Raw genomic sequence first — 13,421 nt, 5'->3', positions numbered from 1 at the left:
ATTCCGAGGTAATAAACATACAAACAAAAAAGCAAGCGTTTTGATTAATTCATACAAGTTTTGCTGAAGTACTGGCATGATAGCTACAAAGTAACATAGTCACCCGGCCCTAGGAAGCGTATAACATAGGTTATCAAAACGTATGATTAGTAAAAGAGAACAGATAACCCAAACTCCTACAATGTCATTCCTCCACAAACGCCACGCAATCCGCACGTATATTTATCTCAATTTAATTTGAAAAATAAATTTATAAATATTATTTTAGACTTGATGATAAAATAAAAATGGCCGCTGTCAATGGAAAAGATTTAAACGAACAGCCAGTGCCGCCATCTTCTCTAATACGTCGCGTCAGTTCGCGTTCGATTCGAAATTCGATTTCGGAAGACAAAGAAAATGGCGACGTTTGCGCGGGAAAAGGATCTTTTGTGAGCAAATACAAGAAGGCACCGGAAGCTTTGAAGAATTTTCATATGAACGACGCTGAGAGCGAACTAGAAGTTCCTGGTACGCCTATGACCCCAAGGACGTCTACTACACCTGGTTAGTTATATTTTTTGAGCAGCGGTTGTTTTTTAATGACGGTAATAAATATCATCAGTCAGTTTCGTCATTAATTTTTTAATGCCAGTGTTATTTTTAACCACCATATTTAGCAAAAACAATGGAATTTTTTTTTAAGCAAATTTGCTTATTTATCTTATGAGGCTATCTTTTTTTTCTAATACAGACGGTTTTTTTTTTCTTTATCTGTGCTTATTTTTATGAGCAAAATCATTCACAGATAAAAATTCCTATCCATTTTCTAAAACCGTCAGAATTATTTGTAACAAAAATATATTTATCGTCACAACAAAATCAAAATCCTGAATATAATACATACAAATGGGGACAATAGAAGTATTTTTAAATGTTTTGACTAATTCATACAAATTAATTCCAAAAAAACAATTTGAATGGTCGAAAGGAATATATTTTTCATGTATTCTTCACGTTGAAAACAAAGATTATATCTTAGAGCGATTTAAAAATCTTATACATAAAAACTTCAGCAATGCGTTGCTTTTAAATGTACTATTTCGATTTGTTATAAAAACACAGAATATATATCAGCATAATTTTTAAGATTATTTCAGGAGTAAATTCCCCGTCGTCATTTTCCGTCATTAAATTCTTTTAAATTAATGATTGGTCGGTGATCATGATGATGATGGATTCATTTTTCCAAATGCTTCTTTTGCCGTATGGCATTTTTCTCTACGTGCTCGCCATAAATCCCTGGCATCGTCAGCGACTTCGTCATAACATTATTGCCTAGAGTTGTACACTATGTTTATTTCATCAACGTATCTATCTACCCAATTCGAGTTTCTAAGTAACTAATTCTACTACTGTAATATCCTAATAAACGATATACTCGTATTTGCAACATAGAAAATTTAGATTTCGAGTAATAATCGTATCTAAATTTAAAAAAAATAACTCGTATAAGAGTTTCTTTTATTTATCGAAAATATATGTACATATGCATTTTACAAGTATGGTATTTTTGTACAAAAAATGTCAACCTGTTTTTTTGTAGCAATGTTTGATTTTAAGCAAACTTTGAAGCAGTAAAGATTTGCAAAACGATATACAATGTATACATATATAGGAAACAATAAGTATAGCAACAGATTTCTTCATTGGCCACGAGATCTAACTTCTCATTTTATAACTAAGCAACGGGAAAGCGAGATAGCCTCTAATAAACTAATTCGTCTCTTTTACAAGGCCAACTTAATATTCTATAGAATCGTCAAGTTAAGATCAACAATCATTTTTACCGGTCCTTCTTATTTTTATTTGCCACCAAATTTACTAACTCAGCCCTGAATTTTACGCCTTATCACAATTTTACGTTTTACAGCTTCAATACAAGTTCCTCAAAAATATAATTTAAACTTCCATAGACAGTATCATTTATTATACTTAGCATGTAAAATAAATCATATTCTTTTATCGTGAAAATAGCCAATGCAAGATTTGCCGCGAGCGCGCGAGACGACAGCGACCGGCCATTTGCTCCAATCAGAGAGCGCCATTCGATTCATGTATCGACGACGAGTTAGTCACGTGTATTTGTTTATTATCGTTCGAGCGTTCGTATTGCAATAGTTTCATCTGTATTTAAATAGTTTCCACCATACTCCCCCATACCACTCAGAATACAAGATAATACACCATTTTTGAAGAAAAAAAAAGAAATCCCATAGACCTAAGCTCAAAATTAGACCGTTTAGCGGCAGAATTTCGTTCCTTGACATCTCCGGCGCTACGGAAGCCCTTTGCTCATTCGTTTAAAAACAAATGTACACACGCGCTTGCATCGAACGCAATGGTCAATTTTTTTTCTGAGGCATCTAACAGACATTGACTTATGTCTCAAAATGGTCACAGAATGGAATCAGCCTTTTTTGGTATCGCAGGGGAACCCATTTACGGGTGTAGATCCAAGACGCCCGGGTAGGCAGTCATAGACCGTATGTCGGCTTCAGCTCTTGGGGGTGCAATACCGACCAAACCCCTGCGGGAGCCTTCAGCCACTTTAAATGGAGCGTCCCGGGTCTGCAGACAAGAGCATCCCTCCAGCGACCGGCTGGCCTCGGCGAAAAGGCCAGACTTCTCCTCCATGGGGACTGTCTAGCAGGACCGGGTTCTCAGCAAGGACCTCCACCACGAGCTCCCACGGGGGGTCGCCAGCTAGAGCAGTAGCTGCAACCCACGATACCGTACGGTATCGCCGGATCACCCTCACCGCGATGATCAGAACGGAATCAGCCTACCCCGACTCCACGTAGTCTTATTTGCCCTACCCCTAGAGTGTTCTCTAGAAGCTAGAGGCGTGGAGGGAGGGCAGGTGTTACGCAAGAGCAAAGGACCTGCGCTTCCCGAAGCGCCGGAGACGTCATGGAACGATAATTCAATTCGGAAATTGATTTTCAAACATAAAGCATTTAATTTTGTCTCCCCTCAATAGTTTCTGGGTAATATTAGTGGCCGTAATTTAATATTTGATGGCAATTTTACCTAAATTTTGACGATCAATTAATGTGGAATGAGTTACATTTCAACATTCATGTCATTTATTAATATTTAAGAAGTTTGTTGCTTGAATGTATGTTACAAATTTAGATGCTAAAAAGTAACCACCATACTGAGTTGTATTTAGAGTGGCTTACATAGAAGATAACTATTCTCTAAGATAGTATCATTCAGACGCTCGTTATTTGTGGTTGACTTAGTAATTTGGAAGGCAATGTAGATTTTTAGAGGCAAATAATTCTATCAAAAAAAAGGTGTTGCATTAACATTCTATATACCTCTACATGCCAAACATCTGCCAGAAATCTATTGGAAGGAAAGCAAATAAAAATATTATTATATATATTATTGAAAAATTGCTTTGTGGTTACGGCAGTAAGAATATAGCCACCCCCTTTCTTCCCGTGGGTGTCGTAAGAGGCGACTTAGAGATAACACAGTTCCACTACCACCTTGCAAGTAAAAAAGCCGACCGATGGCGGGATAACCATCCAACAGCTGGCTTTGAAATACACAGGCCGAAGACGGGCAACAGTGACCCAACATGACACGAGTTCACGCCATTTTTGGTGCGAACTTATGGAGGCCTATGACCAGCAGAGGACTGTATTAGGCTGAAATGATGACGATGATGATGATGATAATATTGAAAACAATAGTAAATGTTCCAACATTAATCATACCTGCACCAATATTTACAACAAATAACATAACATTTGCGTGTTAAAGTCAGCGGCACAATAAGTAAGCAATTAAAATACCAGGCATCAAAGATTTTGTATGGAGTGACTCATCTATTTATTACTCAGTAATACTTAATCAATTAAAAATTATATCTTACTATGGAATTCTTGAATAATTGCTCTATTTATCCGCTCTAGATATAGGTTTGATATAGTTGCTACAGTAGTTCCGTTGTTATATTGTGTGTTTGGTTCTATAGACCATAATAATGGTCGTTGTGGTACAGGCATTTGTGTGTTCTATGTTCCCTGTAGGACTAAATCTAATGGAATAATCTAATCTATATGGAGTCTTTATTAAGGTAATTAACATAGAAAGATCAATAATAGTGAGTGTTAAAAGAGAAGTGTAATACTAGTATACCATAATTATCGGAGTTTACTTCTTAAGGCAAGTTATAATGCCCGTTGTAATATAGGAAGAAAATCGTGTAAAACAGTAACGCTAAGGCCTGGCCTTAAGTGACGAATGACCGCACATCGACTTTTGCAAGAAAGAGATAAAATATCTTTTAAGTGCTGCGATAATCGTTATTAATGAGTAAACTCCAGTCGCATGTCAGAACTGGCACACACTTAAATGCTGTAAATAAGCACATAATTTCTGCCTGCCCTTAATTATCTTAGACTAATCACTTAACTTGCGCAAACCGTAGCTTATAATAATTCAGGTAAAGATTATTTATAGTAATTACTACTTCTGCCTATCGCAGTCCACTGCTGGATAAAGGTGTCCCCAAGTTAATTAGCAATTGACTCTGACTAGCCCGTTGGCGCAGCTTGTAGTGCCCCGGGTTGCGGGTTCGATTCCCGCCTGAGTCTGGGTGTAATATTTGTATTTATATATTTATAATTGTATTATTTCTATGTATATTTATAAAAAAATATATAGTTATAACAGTCGGCTGTTACCTGTAATACAAGCATTAAGTTGCTTACCATAGGAATAGACGACCGTGTGTGTATGTTAAAAGATAAAAAAAAAAATATATTAACATATTTTTTCTTATTTTCAGGTCACGAAAACTGCACATTCCACCATGATTTGGAACTCGACCACAGACCACCAACGAGGGAAGCTCTGCTCCCCGATATGGCTAACTCCTACCGACTTCTACTTACAGGTAATATACTCCTACTTTCCAATTTTGGGTAATAACTATACTATTTAACTTATACTTTGGAAGAGAATAATTTTATGGCTATGATTTAGAAGCTAATGAAGAACCTAATTTTGAAATCCCGAAAAAAAATGTAGTTTAAAAACTTCAATTTTATTTACCTAGTAACATTTTTATGTGTTTATCAATAAATTATTATTCAGAACTTCTTTCAAACAATATGAAATAAATTTTAGTAAATTAACGTAGTTATAACTTTTGGCTCAGTCTAGCACTACTACTACTATTTTATTAAATTTAAAAAAAATGTTCTTGTAAAATACGACACCGCGTTGGCACAACGGTTACAGCCATGGATTGGACCTGTTGCGCTGGCGGTTGCGGGTCGATCGTCGCCGTGGTCTGGGTGTTTATGCAGTCCTTGTGGGACTCCCCACCGTGCCTCTGAGAGCACGTTAATCCGTCGGTCCCGGTTGTTATCATGTACATCTGATAGCGATCGTTACTCATAGTAGGGAATATATCTGCCAACCCGCATCGGAATAGCGTGGTGGATTAAGCTCAGATCCTTCTCCTACATGGGGAAAGAGGTTTATTCCCAGTAATGGGATATTAGAGGCTGAAGCGTAAAAAACAATAGAAAATGCAATGAAAATCTTGTTACAGCTAATAAATTATTAGTAACCTTATATTTGACTTCATAATTCCAGGCTTAGGTGAAGACCCCGAAAGACAGGGTCTGTTGAAGACACCAGAACGCGCTGCCAAAGCAATGTTGTTCTTTACAAAGGGATACGATCAAAGTCTTGAAGGTAAGTCTCTGACAATTCCATGAGTTGTCTAAAAAAGCAAAAAATGGAGGTTCTTTTTAATTTTACATTGAATTCAATTTATGACTTGCAGTGCATTTAATCCTCTTTCTACATGTACCTGAAGGAGAACACGTTGAATATAAAAAATCATAGTTTTTTTTTTATCGGTCAATATTTGTACATATAATAATAATAATAATAATAATCATTTATTTCAGAAAAAATCCATAATAAAAATTAAATTAAATTAAATTAAATTAAATTAGGTGTTAGTAACAAATAGACTTCAAATAAAATAAAACAAAAAGAGGGTTAGTAACAATTACATTATATAAGTTAAATTAAACTAAATTAAAATTTGTGGTTTCCGGTGAGACTCCCGTACTAAAAATAGTAGTCCGCAGCGGGAGCATGGAGCTGTATCCAGCGATGAATCAATGGGGAGTCCCATCGGTCGGCCAACACACTCAGGACGGTGTTCGATGTTCCACGCACTCGCTTCCACAGTGAGGCGCACCGCTTTCTAATGATCGCGTAGAAGCAATTAGTATGCGCCTCGGCGAACATAGACGACGCACTACAGAAGCGTGGCAGACCGAACAACATCCTGAACGCGTTATTGTATTGGACGCGCAGTGCGCTGTAAGCTCGCCGCGTGAAGTCGACCCACAGACTGCAAGTGTAGAAAGATTGACAGTAAGCTTTGAAAAGCGTCAGTTTGACTTGTTTACTACAGCGTGCAAATCTGTGAATCAACATGTTACAACGAACAGACAACGCCCTACGCTCTCTTTCAATGTCAACCGTATCTGACAAGTTCTCAGTGACCCAGTGACCCAGATATTTGAATCGGTCTACTCTTTTTAGCTGGGATCCCCCTAGTGTAACACAAGCAACTCTCCTACTCCTCGTATCCTTAGCCTGAAAAACCATGAACTCACTTTTAAGCGCGTTATATTTGAGCCCATGAGCCACTGCGTATTCCTCACATAATTTAAGTAACTTAGTCAGGGCACCGATCGACGGGCTCAGCAACACCATATCATCTGCGTAGCTTATGTTATTTATGCACGTCCCGCCTACATGGCATCCCACGTAAGTGCTGCTGAGCCCCTCGATCAGTTTGTTCATATACAAGTTGAAAAGCTTTGGTGAGGTCAACCCTCCTTGCCTCACTCCACATTCTAGCCCATACTCATCCGACCTCGAGCCAGCCCATTTAACGCAATTCCTTTGGTTGTCATACCAATATTTAAATATTGATATGACATCCGAAGGTAGACTGGTTTCACATCTTAGCTTATTCCACAATAAATTATATGATACTAAATCGAATGCCTTCGACAAGTCCAAAAAACAAGCATAGACTGGAGTTTTTCTAGCCGTGTAGTACTGCACGGTCTGCTTGAGACAGAAAATGGCACTCTCTGTGGACAGACCTGGCTTAAAACCGAACTGTAAGTCATGGATGTCAATGTTTTCGGTCAGTTTTCTGTCAAGCAAACCGTCAAGCACCTTGGCTATAACCGTAGCCAATGATATAGGCCTATAATTGGACATGTCGGAGACATCCCCAGTTCTATTTTTTATAATAGGCACAACAACAGTAAACATCAATTCTTTCGGCAAGTAAGAATGGCTTAAACATAAATTAAATAACATAGTAAGCACTCGAGGCAAGTGCACCCCCGCGTACTTCAGATGCTCGATGCTGAGATATATTCTAAAAATTAAACTGTAGTAATATACATTTACCGTACTGGAGAACTTGATCTTATCGTGCAAAACAAACAACTTTAGATACCTTAGTGCCACTGTTAAACCCTAAGTATGAATCTAAATCATACAGGAATCTACAAACATAAACACATACATGACATTCTAACAAACTTAGTGAAGCCAAATAAAAAAAGTTAGAGATATTTTGAAAAACTATCTATATTATAAATATGTATAGTGTGTTTTATAATTTATTAATATATAAAAAAGGCCTTCATGAGGCCGTCATCAAAAGCTTTTATCCAAATTATGTAACATTGGCGTAACCGGAACTGCGTTAGCGATGTTTAAGTCATATCTAACAAATAGACAGCAAGTAGTTAAAATTAATAACTTTTCTAGTGCTTCCCAAAATATCACGTACGGTGTCCCTCAAGGATCTATTTTGGGACCTTTATTATTTTTAATTTATATAAACAACATTGAAAAGATAGGATTGACTGACCTTACACTATATGCAGACGACACTTGTCTTTTTTACTTCCATAAATCTATTTATGAAATTATAATCAATGCACAAAATGATCTCAATTTGATAAATGAATGGCTAAAAGACAATTTACTAACAATCAATACAGCTAAAACTTCATTTATTATTTTCTCTGCTAAAAATAAAAAGATACCTGACTTCACTCCGCTGACGATAAACAACGATATACTACAGCGCTTTCATCATGAAAAATACCTTGGCTTATTAATAGCTAATTATTGGCTTGGTTAGACGACAAACTAAATTTCAAGATACATATTAACCATATTAAAACAAAGTTACAATCAATATTAGGAGCAATCAAAGGATCTCCAGTTGTCTACCAAAAAGAATTCGAAACATTTTATATAATTCTTTAGTAAAATCACATTTAGAATATCTAATGCAGGTTTGGGGATCCGCTACTACTTCAAATTTAAATACTTTACAAAGAATACAAAAAAGGATAATCAAAATTCTATATAACTATCACTATTTTACTCCAACGACACAACTTTATAATAACACAAAAATAATGAATATATCACAACTTTATGTATACAATACATGCATTCTAATCAAAAAAATTAAATCAGGTTCCGTGCAGTCGGAAATGAGTATTTATGAGAGATCGCATATTTCGAATTTAAGAAACAAATATAAACTTCATATTGATAATGTAAGAACTAATTATGTTAAAAAAAAAAAAACAATTCTTTGACGATTAGCAGGAAAGTGGACATAGGGTGCCAATCAAACCACCAATTGCAAATTCATGCGACGTTTCGATCCTTTATTGGACCATCATCAGGCATCTTTACATATAGTAGTCAATAGACATCTCCTTGTCAAAGTTCTTTCATTATGTAAGATTCTAAATCCAAATACATTATACAATCTATGAATTTTGAAAATTTAAACTAAAACATTTGAATTTGATAGGTAACAATATGCACAATTTTAAGTTATTAAGTTTTTGGTTTTTACAATTTCAAGGCATCAAATTCTCCGAACTTGACTATTGAACTGCATCTTTACATATGTTCATTAAATTTATAATTTCTTTCTTCCTATTTTGGTTCTTTTAATTTTTATTATTTCTACCCACATGTATTTTTCTTCAATGTTATATATTATTTTTCATTATTAATCATTTCAATTGTTAAGATTTAAAAAATTAGTCATTTCTTATAAAATTATGTCATTTAAAATTGGCTAGTTACAAAATTTTTATTAATTTACATTACAATTTCTATTTTGTAGTCATTACTCTTTACATTTACATCGTGTTCTCAAATTTCTTCTAATCTCGTGTCTCACATATAGTAGAATCAATAAAAAAGGATTTTTTGACAGTTGTGACATCCATGTGGAGTGACGTGTTTTCGGCCGTTAACAAAATTAAAATTAAAAACTAATTGGAGGATGTAATTTAATAATCACAAAAGTTGTATTATAAAAGTTGTATCACTATATGTGAGACACGAGATTGAATATTGAGATTTATTACGAGATTGAAGAGTATGAATATTTAAAACCAAACTAAAAAATCATATTATATCCTCACTATAGTAAATAAGAAAGCCTTCCAACGGCCCAGATGCTAAAACTGTATTCTTGCAAATGTATAAAAATGTCATTGTATCTCATTTTAAGTAAATGTTAAATTCTTATGAGAAATAAAGTTCTTTAAACCTAGCCTATTAATTGCTATTGTCCTCAAATCAAAATTCTAGTTACCGTTTTCTAATGTTGAAGCGAATTTCATTCATTATAATGAAGTAACTTTTTCGGGAGGACAACCGTAACCTCAGTTGCTGTAAAGTATCCGAAACGTCGGGCATGTAAAAAAATCTAATAAACCGCGATAAAATCCGAAAAAGTTGTTTCATTATAATTTTACTTACCCACCTTCTAAAATACAAAATACTATCTAAATGCGTAAGAATTGGAATTAAATGCCTTTTTATCCTTTTTGCAGAAGTCCTAAATAACGCTATCTTTGATGAAGACACAGACGAGATGGTCGTTGTCAAGGACATCGAAATGTTCTCCATGTGCGAGCATCATCTTGTACCTTTCTACGGAAAGGTCTCAATTGGGTATCTTCCCCAAGGAAAGATCCTTGGACTCAGCAAGTTAGCCAGGTAAGAATATATTTTTATTACAGTCACTTAATATTAATAATTGATGTAGTTACAATATTAGGCTTGGTCAAAGATTGAGTATTTGATAAATTCGTCTTGACAGTTTGGTTTGCTAACATTGGCCGCGATGCAGTAGTCGCATAGATAGTAATTTGTGTAAATGTGTGTCAAATATTAATGTAAAATAAACTAATCCGTAACTTAAAACTAGCTAGTACTACACTTACATGTGCTTGTCGTTAACTAATACTTAACATTTGTACAATTTTTATTTACAATTAAATAAAAGGTAATATTCGAATAAAAAACTCTTTAAGCTAACATTTAGAGTATGAAAAAAGCTTTTTACAATTGAAGACCTGCCTAAACAGAAACATAAAATTACCACTAGAAATTAGGTTATGTAGTAAGTAGTGACCTTAGACGGGTTAAACCGAAAACATTTCATAGTAAAGTAGAACTGCTAATAATTTCAATTCACGACACCACACGACCACACCATAATACAATCAACTCAATAATAACTAAACGTTTCACACTTAACGTCTCCCACTAAAATTTACTCCAGTGTCAGAAGTCCGAGAATACAGTACAGAAAATAAATCCTCTGGGCGTTCATTCCAGGCTAATATCTCTATAGCCAATACAAATGTATGCCGTGTGCGGGGATCGAACCCGCAACCGCCAGCGCAACAGTTCTAAGCCAGCGCTGTGACTGTTGTGCTAACGCATCTGTGTTACTGCCTGTTACAATTAATGCAACTTGACTTATTCCAATGTTATTTACATCAAAATGACACGCCACAACACAACACGATAACGCCATTACAACGACAAGGACACGACAACATGACACGACAACACGACACGACAACACGACACGACAACGACACAGTACAATAAAATGCAAAATAATGTAACAAAAGTACCAGGAGTTCATAATATTGCTGGTGGTAGGATCGTGGAGATCTTCTCTCGCCGGCTGCAGGTCCAAGAGCGGCTCACGAAGCAGATCGCGATCGCCGTGACGCAGGCCGTGCGGCCCGCCGGCGTCGCTGTCGTCATCGAGGGAGTGTGAGTGTACCTGGTGGCTACTTTAGCTAACGATTCTTCTAAAAATCCCACTTTAAAAATCAGAATGAAGTCTTCAAAAGCAATTTAAATTGTTTTCCAATGTTTACGCGAATTTCACTCATTATACTGGATTAATTTTTTCGGATTTTATCACAGTTCGTTAGTTTCGTTCACTAGGTTGCTGTAAAGTATCCGAAACATCGGGCATTTAAAAAACTTATTAAAGCACTTTAAATTGTTTTACAAACTATTATATACGTTTGTTTTAAATTAATTATAATAATGTAAAGCTACCACCGATTCGGAATGTAGATTTTTACAAGAAAGAGTCTGTAAGAAACTTCGCAGTTTTTTTAACTGAGAAAACCATAACTGAGGTAGGGCACAGCAAGAATTTCCTGCTCAAAATATGGAGCAGCCGGACTGGGGTAGTACCTCGACCTTACAGAAGATCACAGCAAAATAATACTGCTTTTAAGCAGTATTGTGTTCCTGTTGGTGAGTAAGGTGACCAGAGCTCCTGGGGGGTTGGGGATTGGGTCGGCAACGCGCTTGCGACGCTTCTGGTGTTGCAGCCGTCTATAAGCTACGGTAATCGCTTACCATCAGGTGAGCCGTACGCTTGTTTGCCGACCTAGTGACATAAAAAAAAAACACATATTTTACTAAGGACATTTAATATTTCAAGAAATAGATTCGATTATGAGACTACAATTTAGTTATGATTGTATTCATAGGTAGTGCATTTAATCATTCATTTAAGCTTCTCTGAAATAACACATGTATAATTGAGGTATTATAATTAAACAGGCACATGTGCATGGTGATGCGCGGTGTTCAGAAAATCAACAGCAAGACGGTGACGTCGACGATGCTTGGAGTTTTCCGCGACGACCCGAAGACGCGCGAGGAGTTCCTCAACCTGGTACACTCCAAGTGAGGACTTTATTCCGTTCTCCTTCGTTGTAAATTATTTTATACTTAAACGTAGGACTTTTTTGTGTACTAAAGATGAGTTTTTCAGCACTTTATTAAACTTAAACGTAGGACTTTTTTTACTGAAGTTGAAAAGTTTTTTTCAGCACTTTTTTTGTATTTCAGTTTTTGTGATTTGTTTTATTATTTTGCTTTACATATTTGTTGTACGTTTTTAATAATTACTACTATATATATAATGTTTTAATATTTTGTATATATATTTATTTTAAAAGTGGTATATCTCTTGAGTCTTTAGTATACATAAAATTTCTTGTTATTGTTTTCATTAGAATTGTGTTCTAAATATTACAGAATTAGCGAATATTTAAGACGGATCAGTAATAGAATTTATTTAAATAAAATACATTAAGTTCCTTATTAAATACATATTTTAAGTAGATTTATTAATAAGTTCTTAATTAAAATGAATCGGCAATAGTACAAACTGCTCCTTTAAGGGATATTATATTTTTGAGGAATTTTAGTTATTATCTTTGATGTAAAAAATTAACACACAAATGGAAAGTGTTTAATATATCTTGCTGATTCCTTTATTGTAAGTTGCTTTAGATTGCTTTGTCTTACTTTTTTTTCTTAAACTTTTTTTTTGTATTCAGGATCATTAAAATAACTATACACGTATTTTTATATCACGCTGTTTTATCTGTTTTTAAATTTTTATAAAATTTTACAAAGCGTGCCAATTATTTTTTTTTTTTTTTGTAAATATCGTTTTAAAAATATTTATTTCTTTATTTTATTTTCAATTTCCAGCTGCCTTTAATGTTATCTTATAATAGGTTTGTGTTAATATAAAAATACTGTTACGATGTTTTTGTTATTGTCAAATGTAAAAACTTTTTTGTGAGATTCGATAAAATTAATTGCCCAATAATCGTATCTCCCAAAAATAAAATACAGTTTTTTTCCGAAAAGTGGACCAATGTAAAAATCTCAAGGCGTAAAATGGCTGACGCTTGACATTTTTACGGAATTGTTTTTTTTTAATTATGACATTGTTGAATCCATAACGATGATGATGCCTTAGAACAAATGTGAATATACGAATTTTTATATTTGATAATGTAAATTGAGCATTTGATTTTTTAAATAAATTTTTTATTTAAGTTCATCGTTTGGTTTTCATTCTCAACCCCCATCATTTTTATTTTCAATAATATATTTATATATTCGATATAAATACGTTTATG

The 13,421-nt window shown here is 34.7% G+C and overlaps 1 protein-coding gene across 1 annotated transcript; it reads left to right on the top strand.

Annotated features, from left to right (window-relative positions):
- Positions 1 to 287: 287 nt before the first annotated feature.
- On the top strand, positions 288 to 12,172 carry LOC123667583 (GTP cyclohydrolase 1). The gene is made up of 6 exons (XM_045601461.1): positions 288 to 546; positions 4,847 to 4,954; positions 5,662 to 5,763; positions 9,993 to 10,158; positions 11,116 to 11,232; positions 12,043 to 12,172. Exons 1-6 carry the CDS (start codon positions 288 to 290, stop codon positions 12,170 to 12,172), a joined length of 882 nt encoding a protein of 293 aa, XP_045457417.1.
- The last annotated feature ends 1,249 nt before the right edge of the window (positions 12,173 to 13,421 follow it).

This window comes from Melitaea cinxia, chromosome 28, assembly GCF_905220565.1.
Source record: "Melitaea cinxia chromosome 28, ilMelCinx1.1, whole genome shotgun sequence".
NCBI classification, from domain to species: Eukaryota; Metazoa; Arthropoda; class Insecta; order Lepidoptera; family Nymphalidae; genus Melitaea; species Melitaea cinxia.
This window is presented reverse-complemented; position numbering and strand designations above follow the sequence as displayed.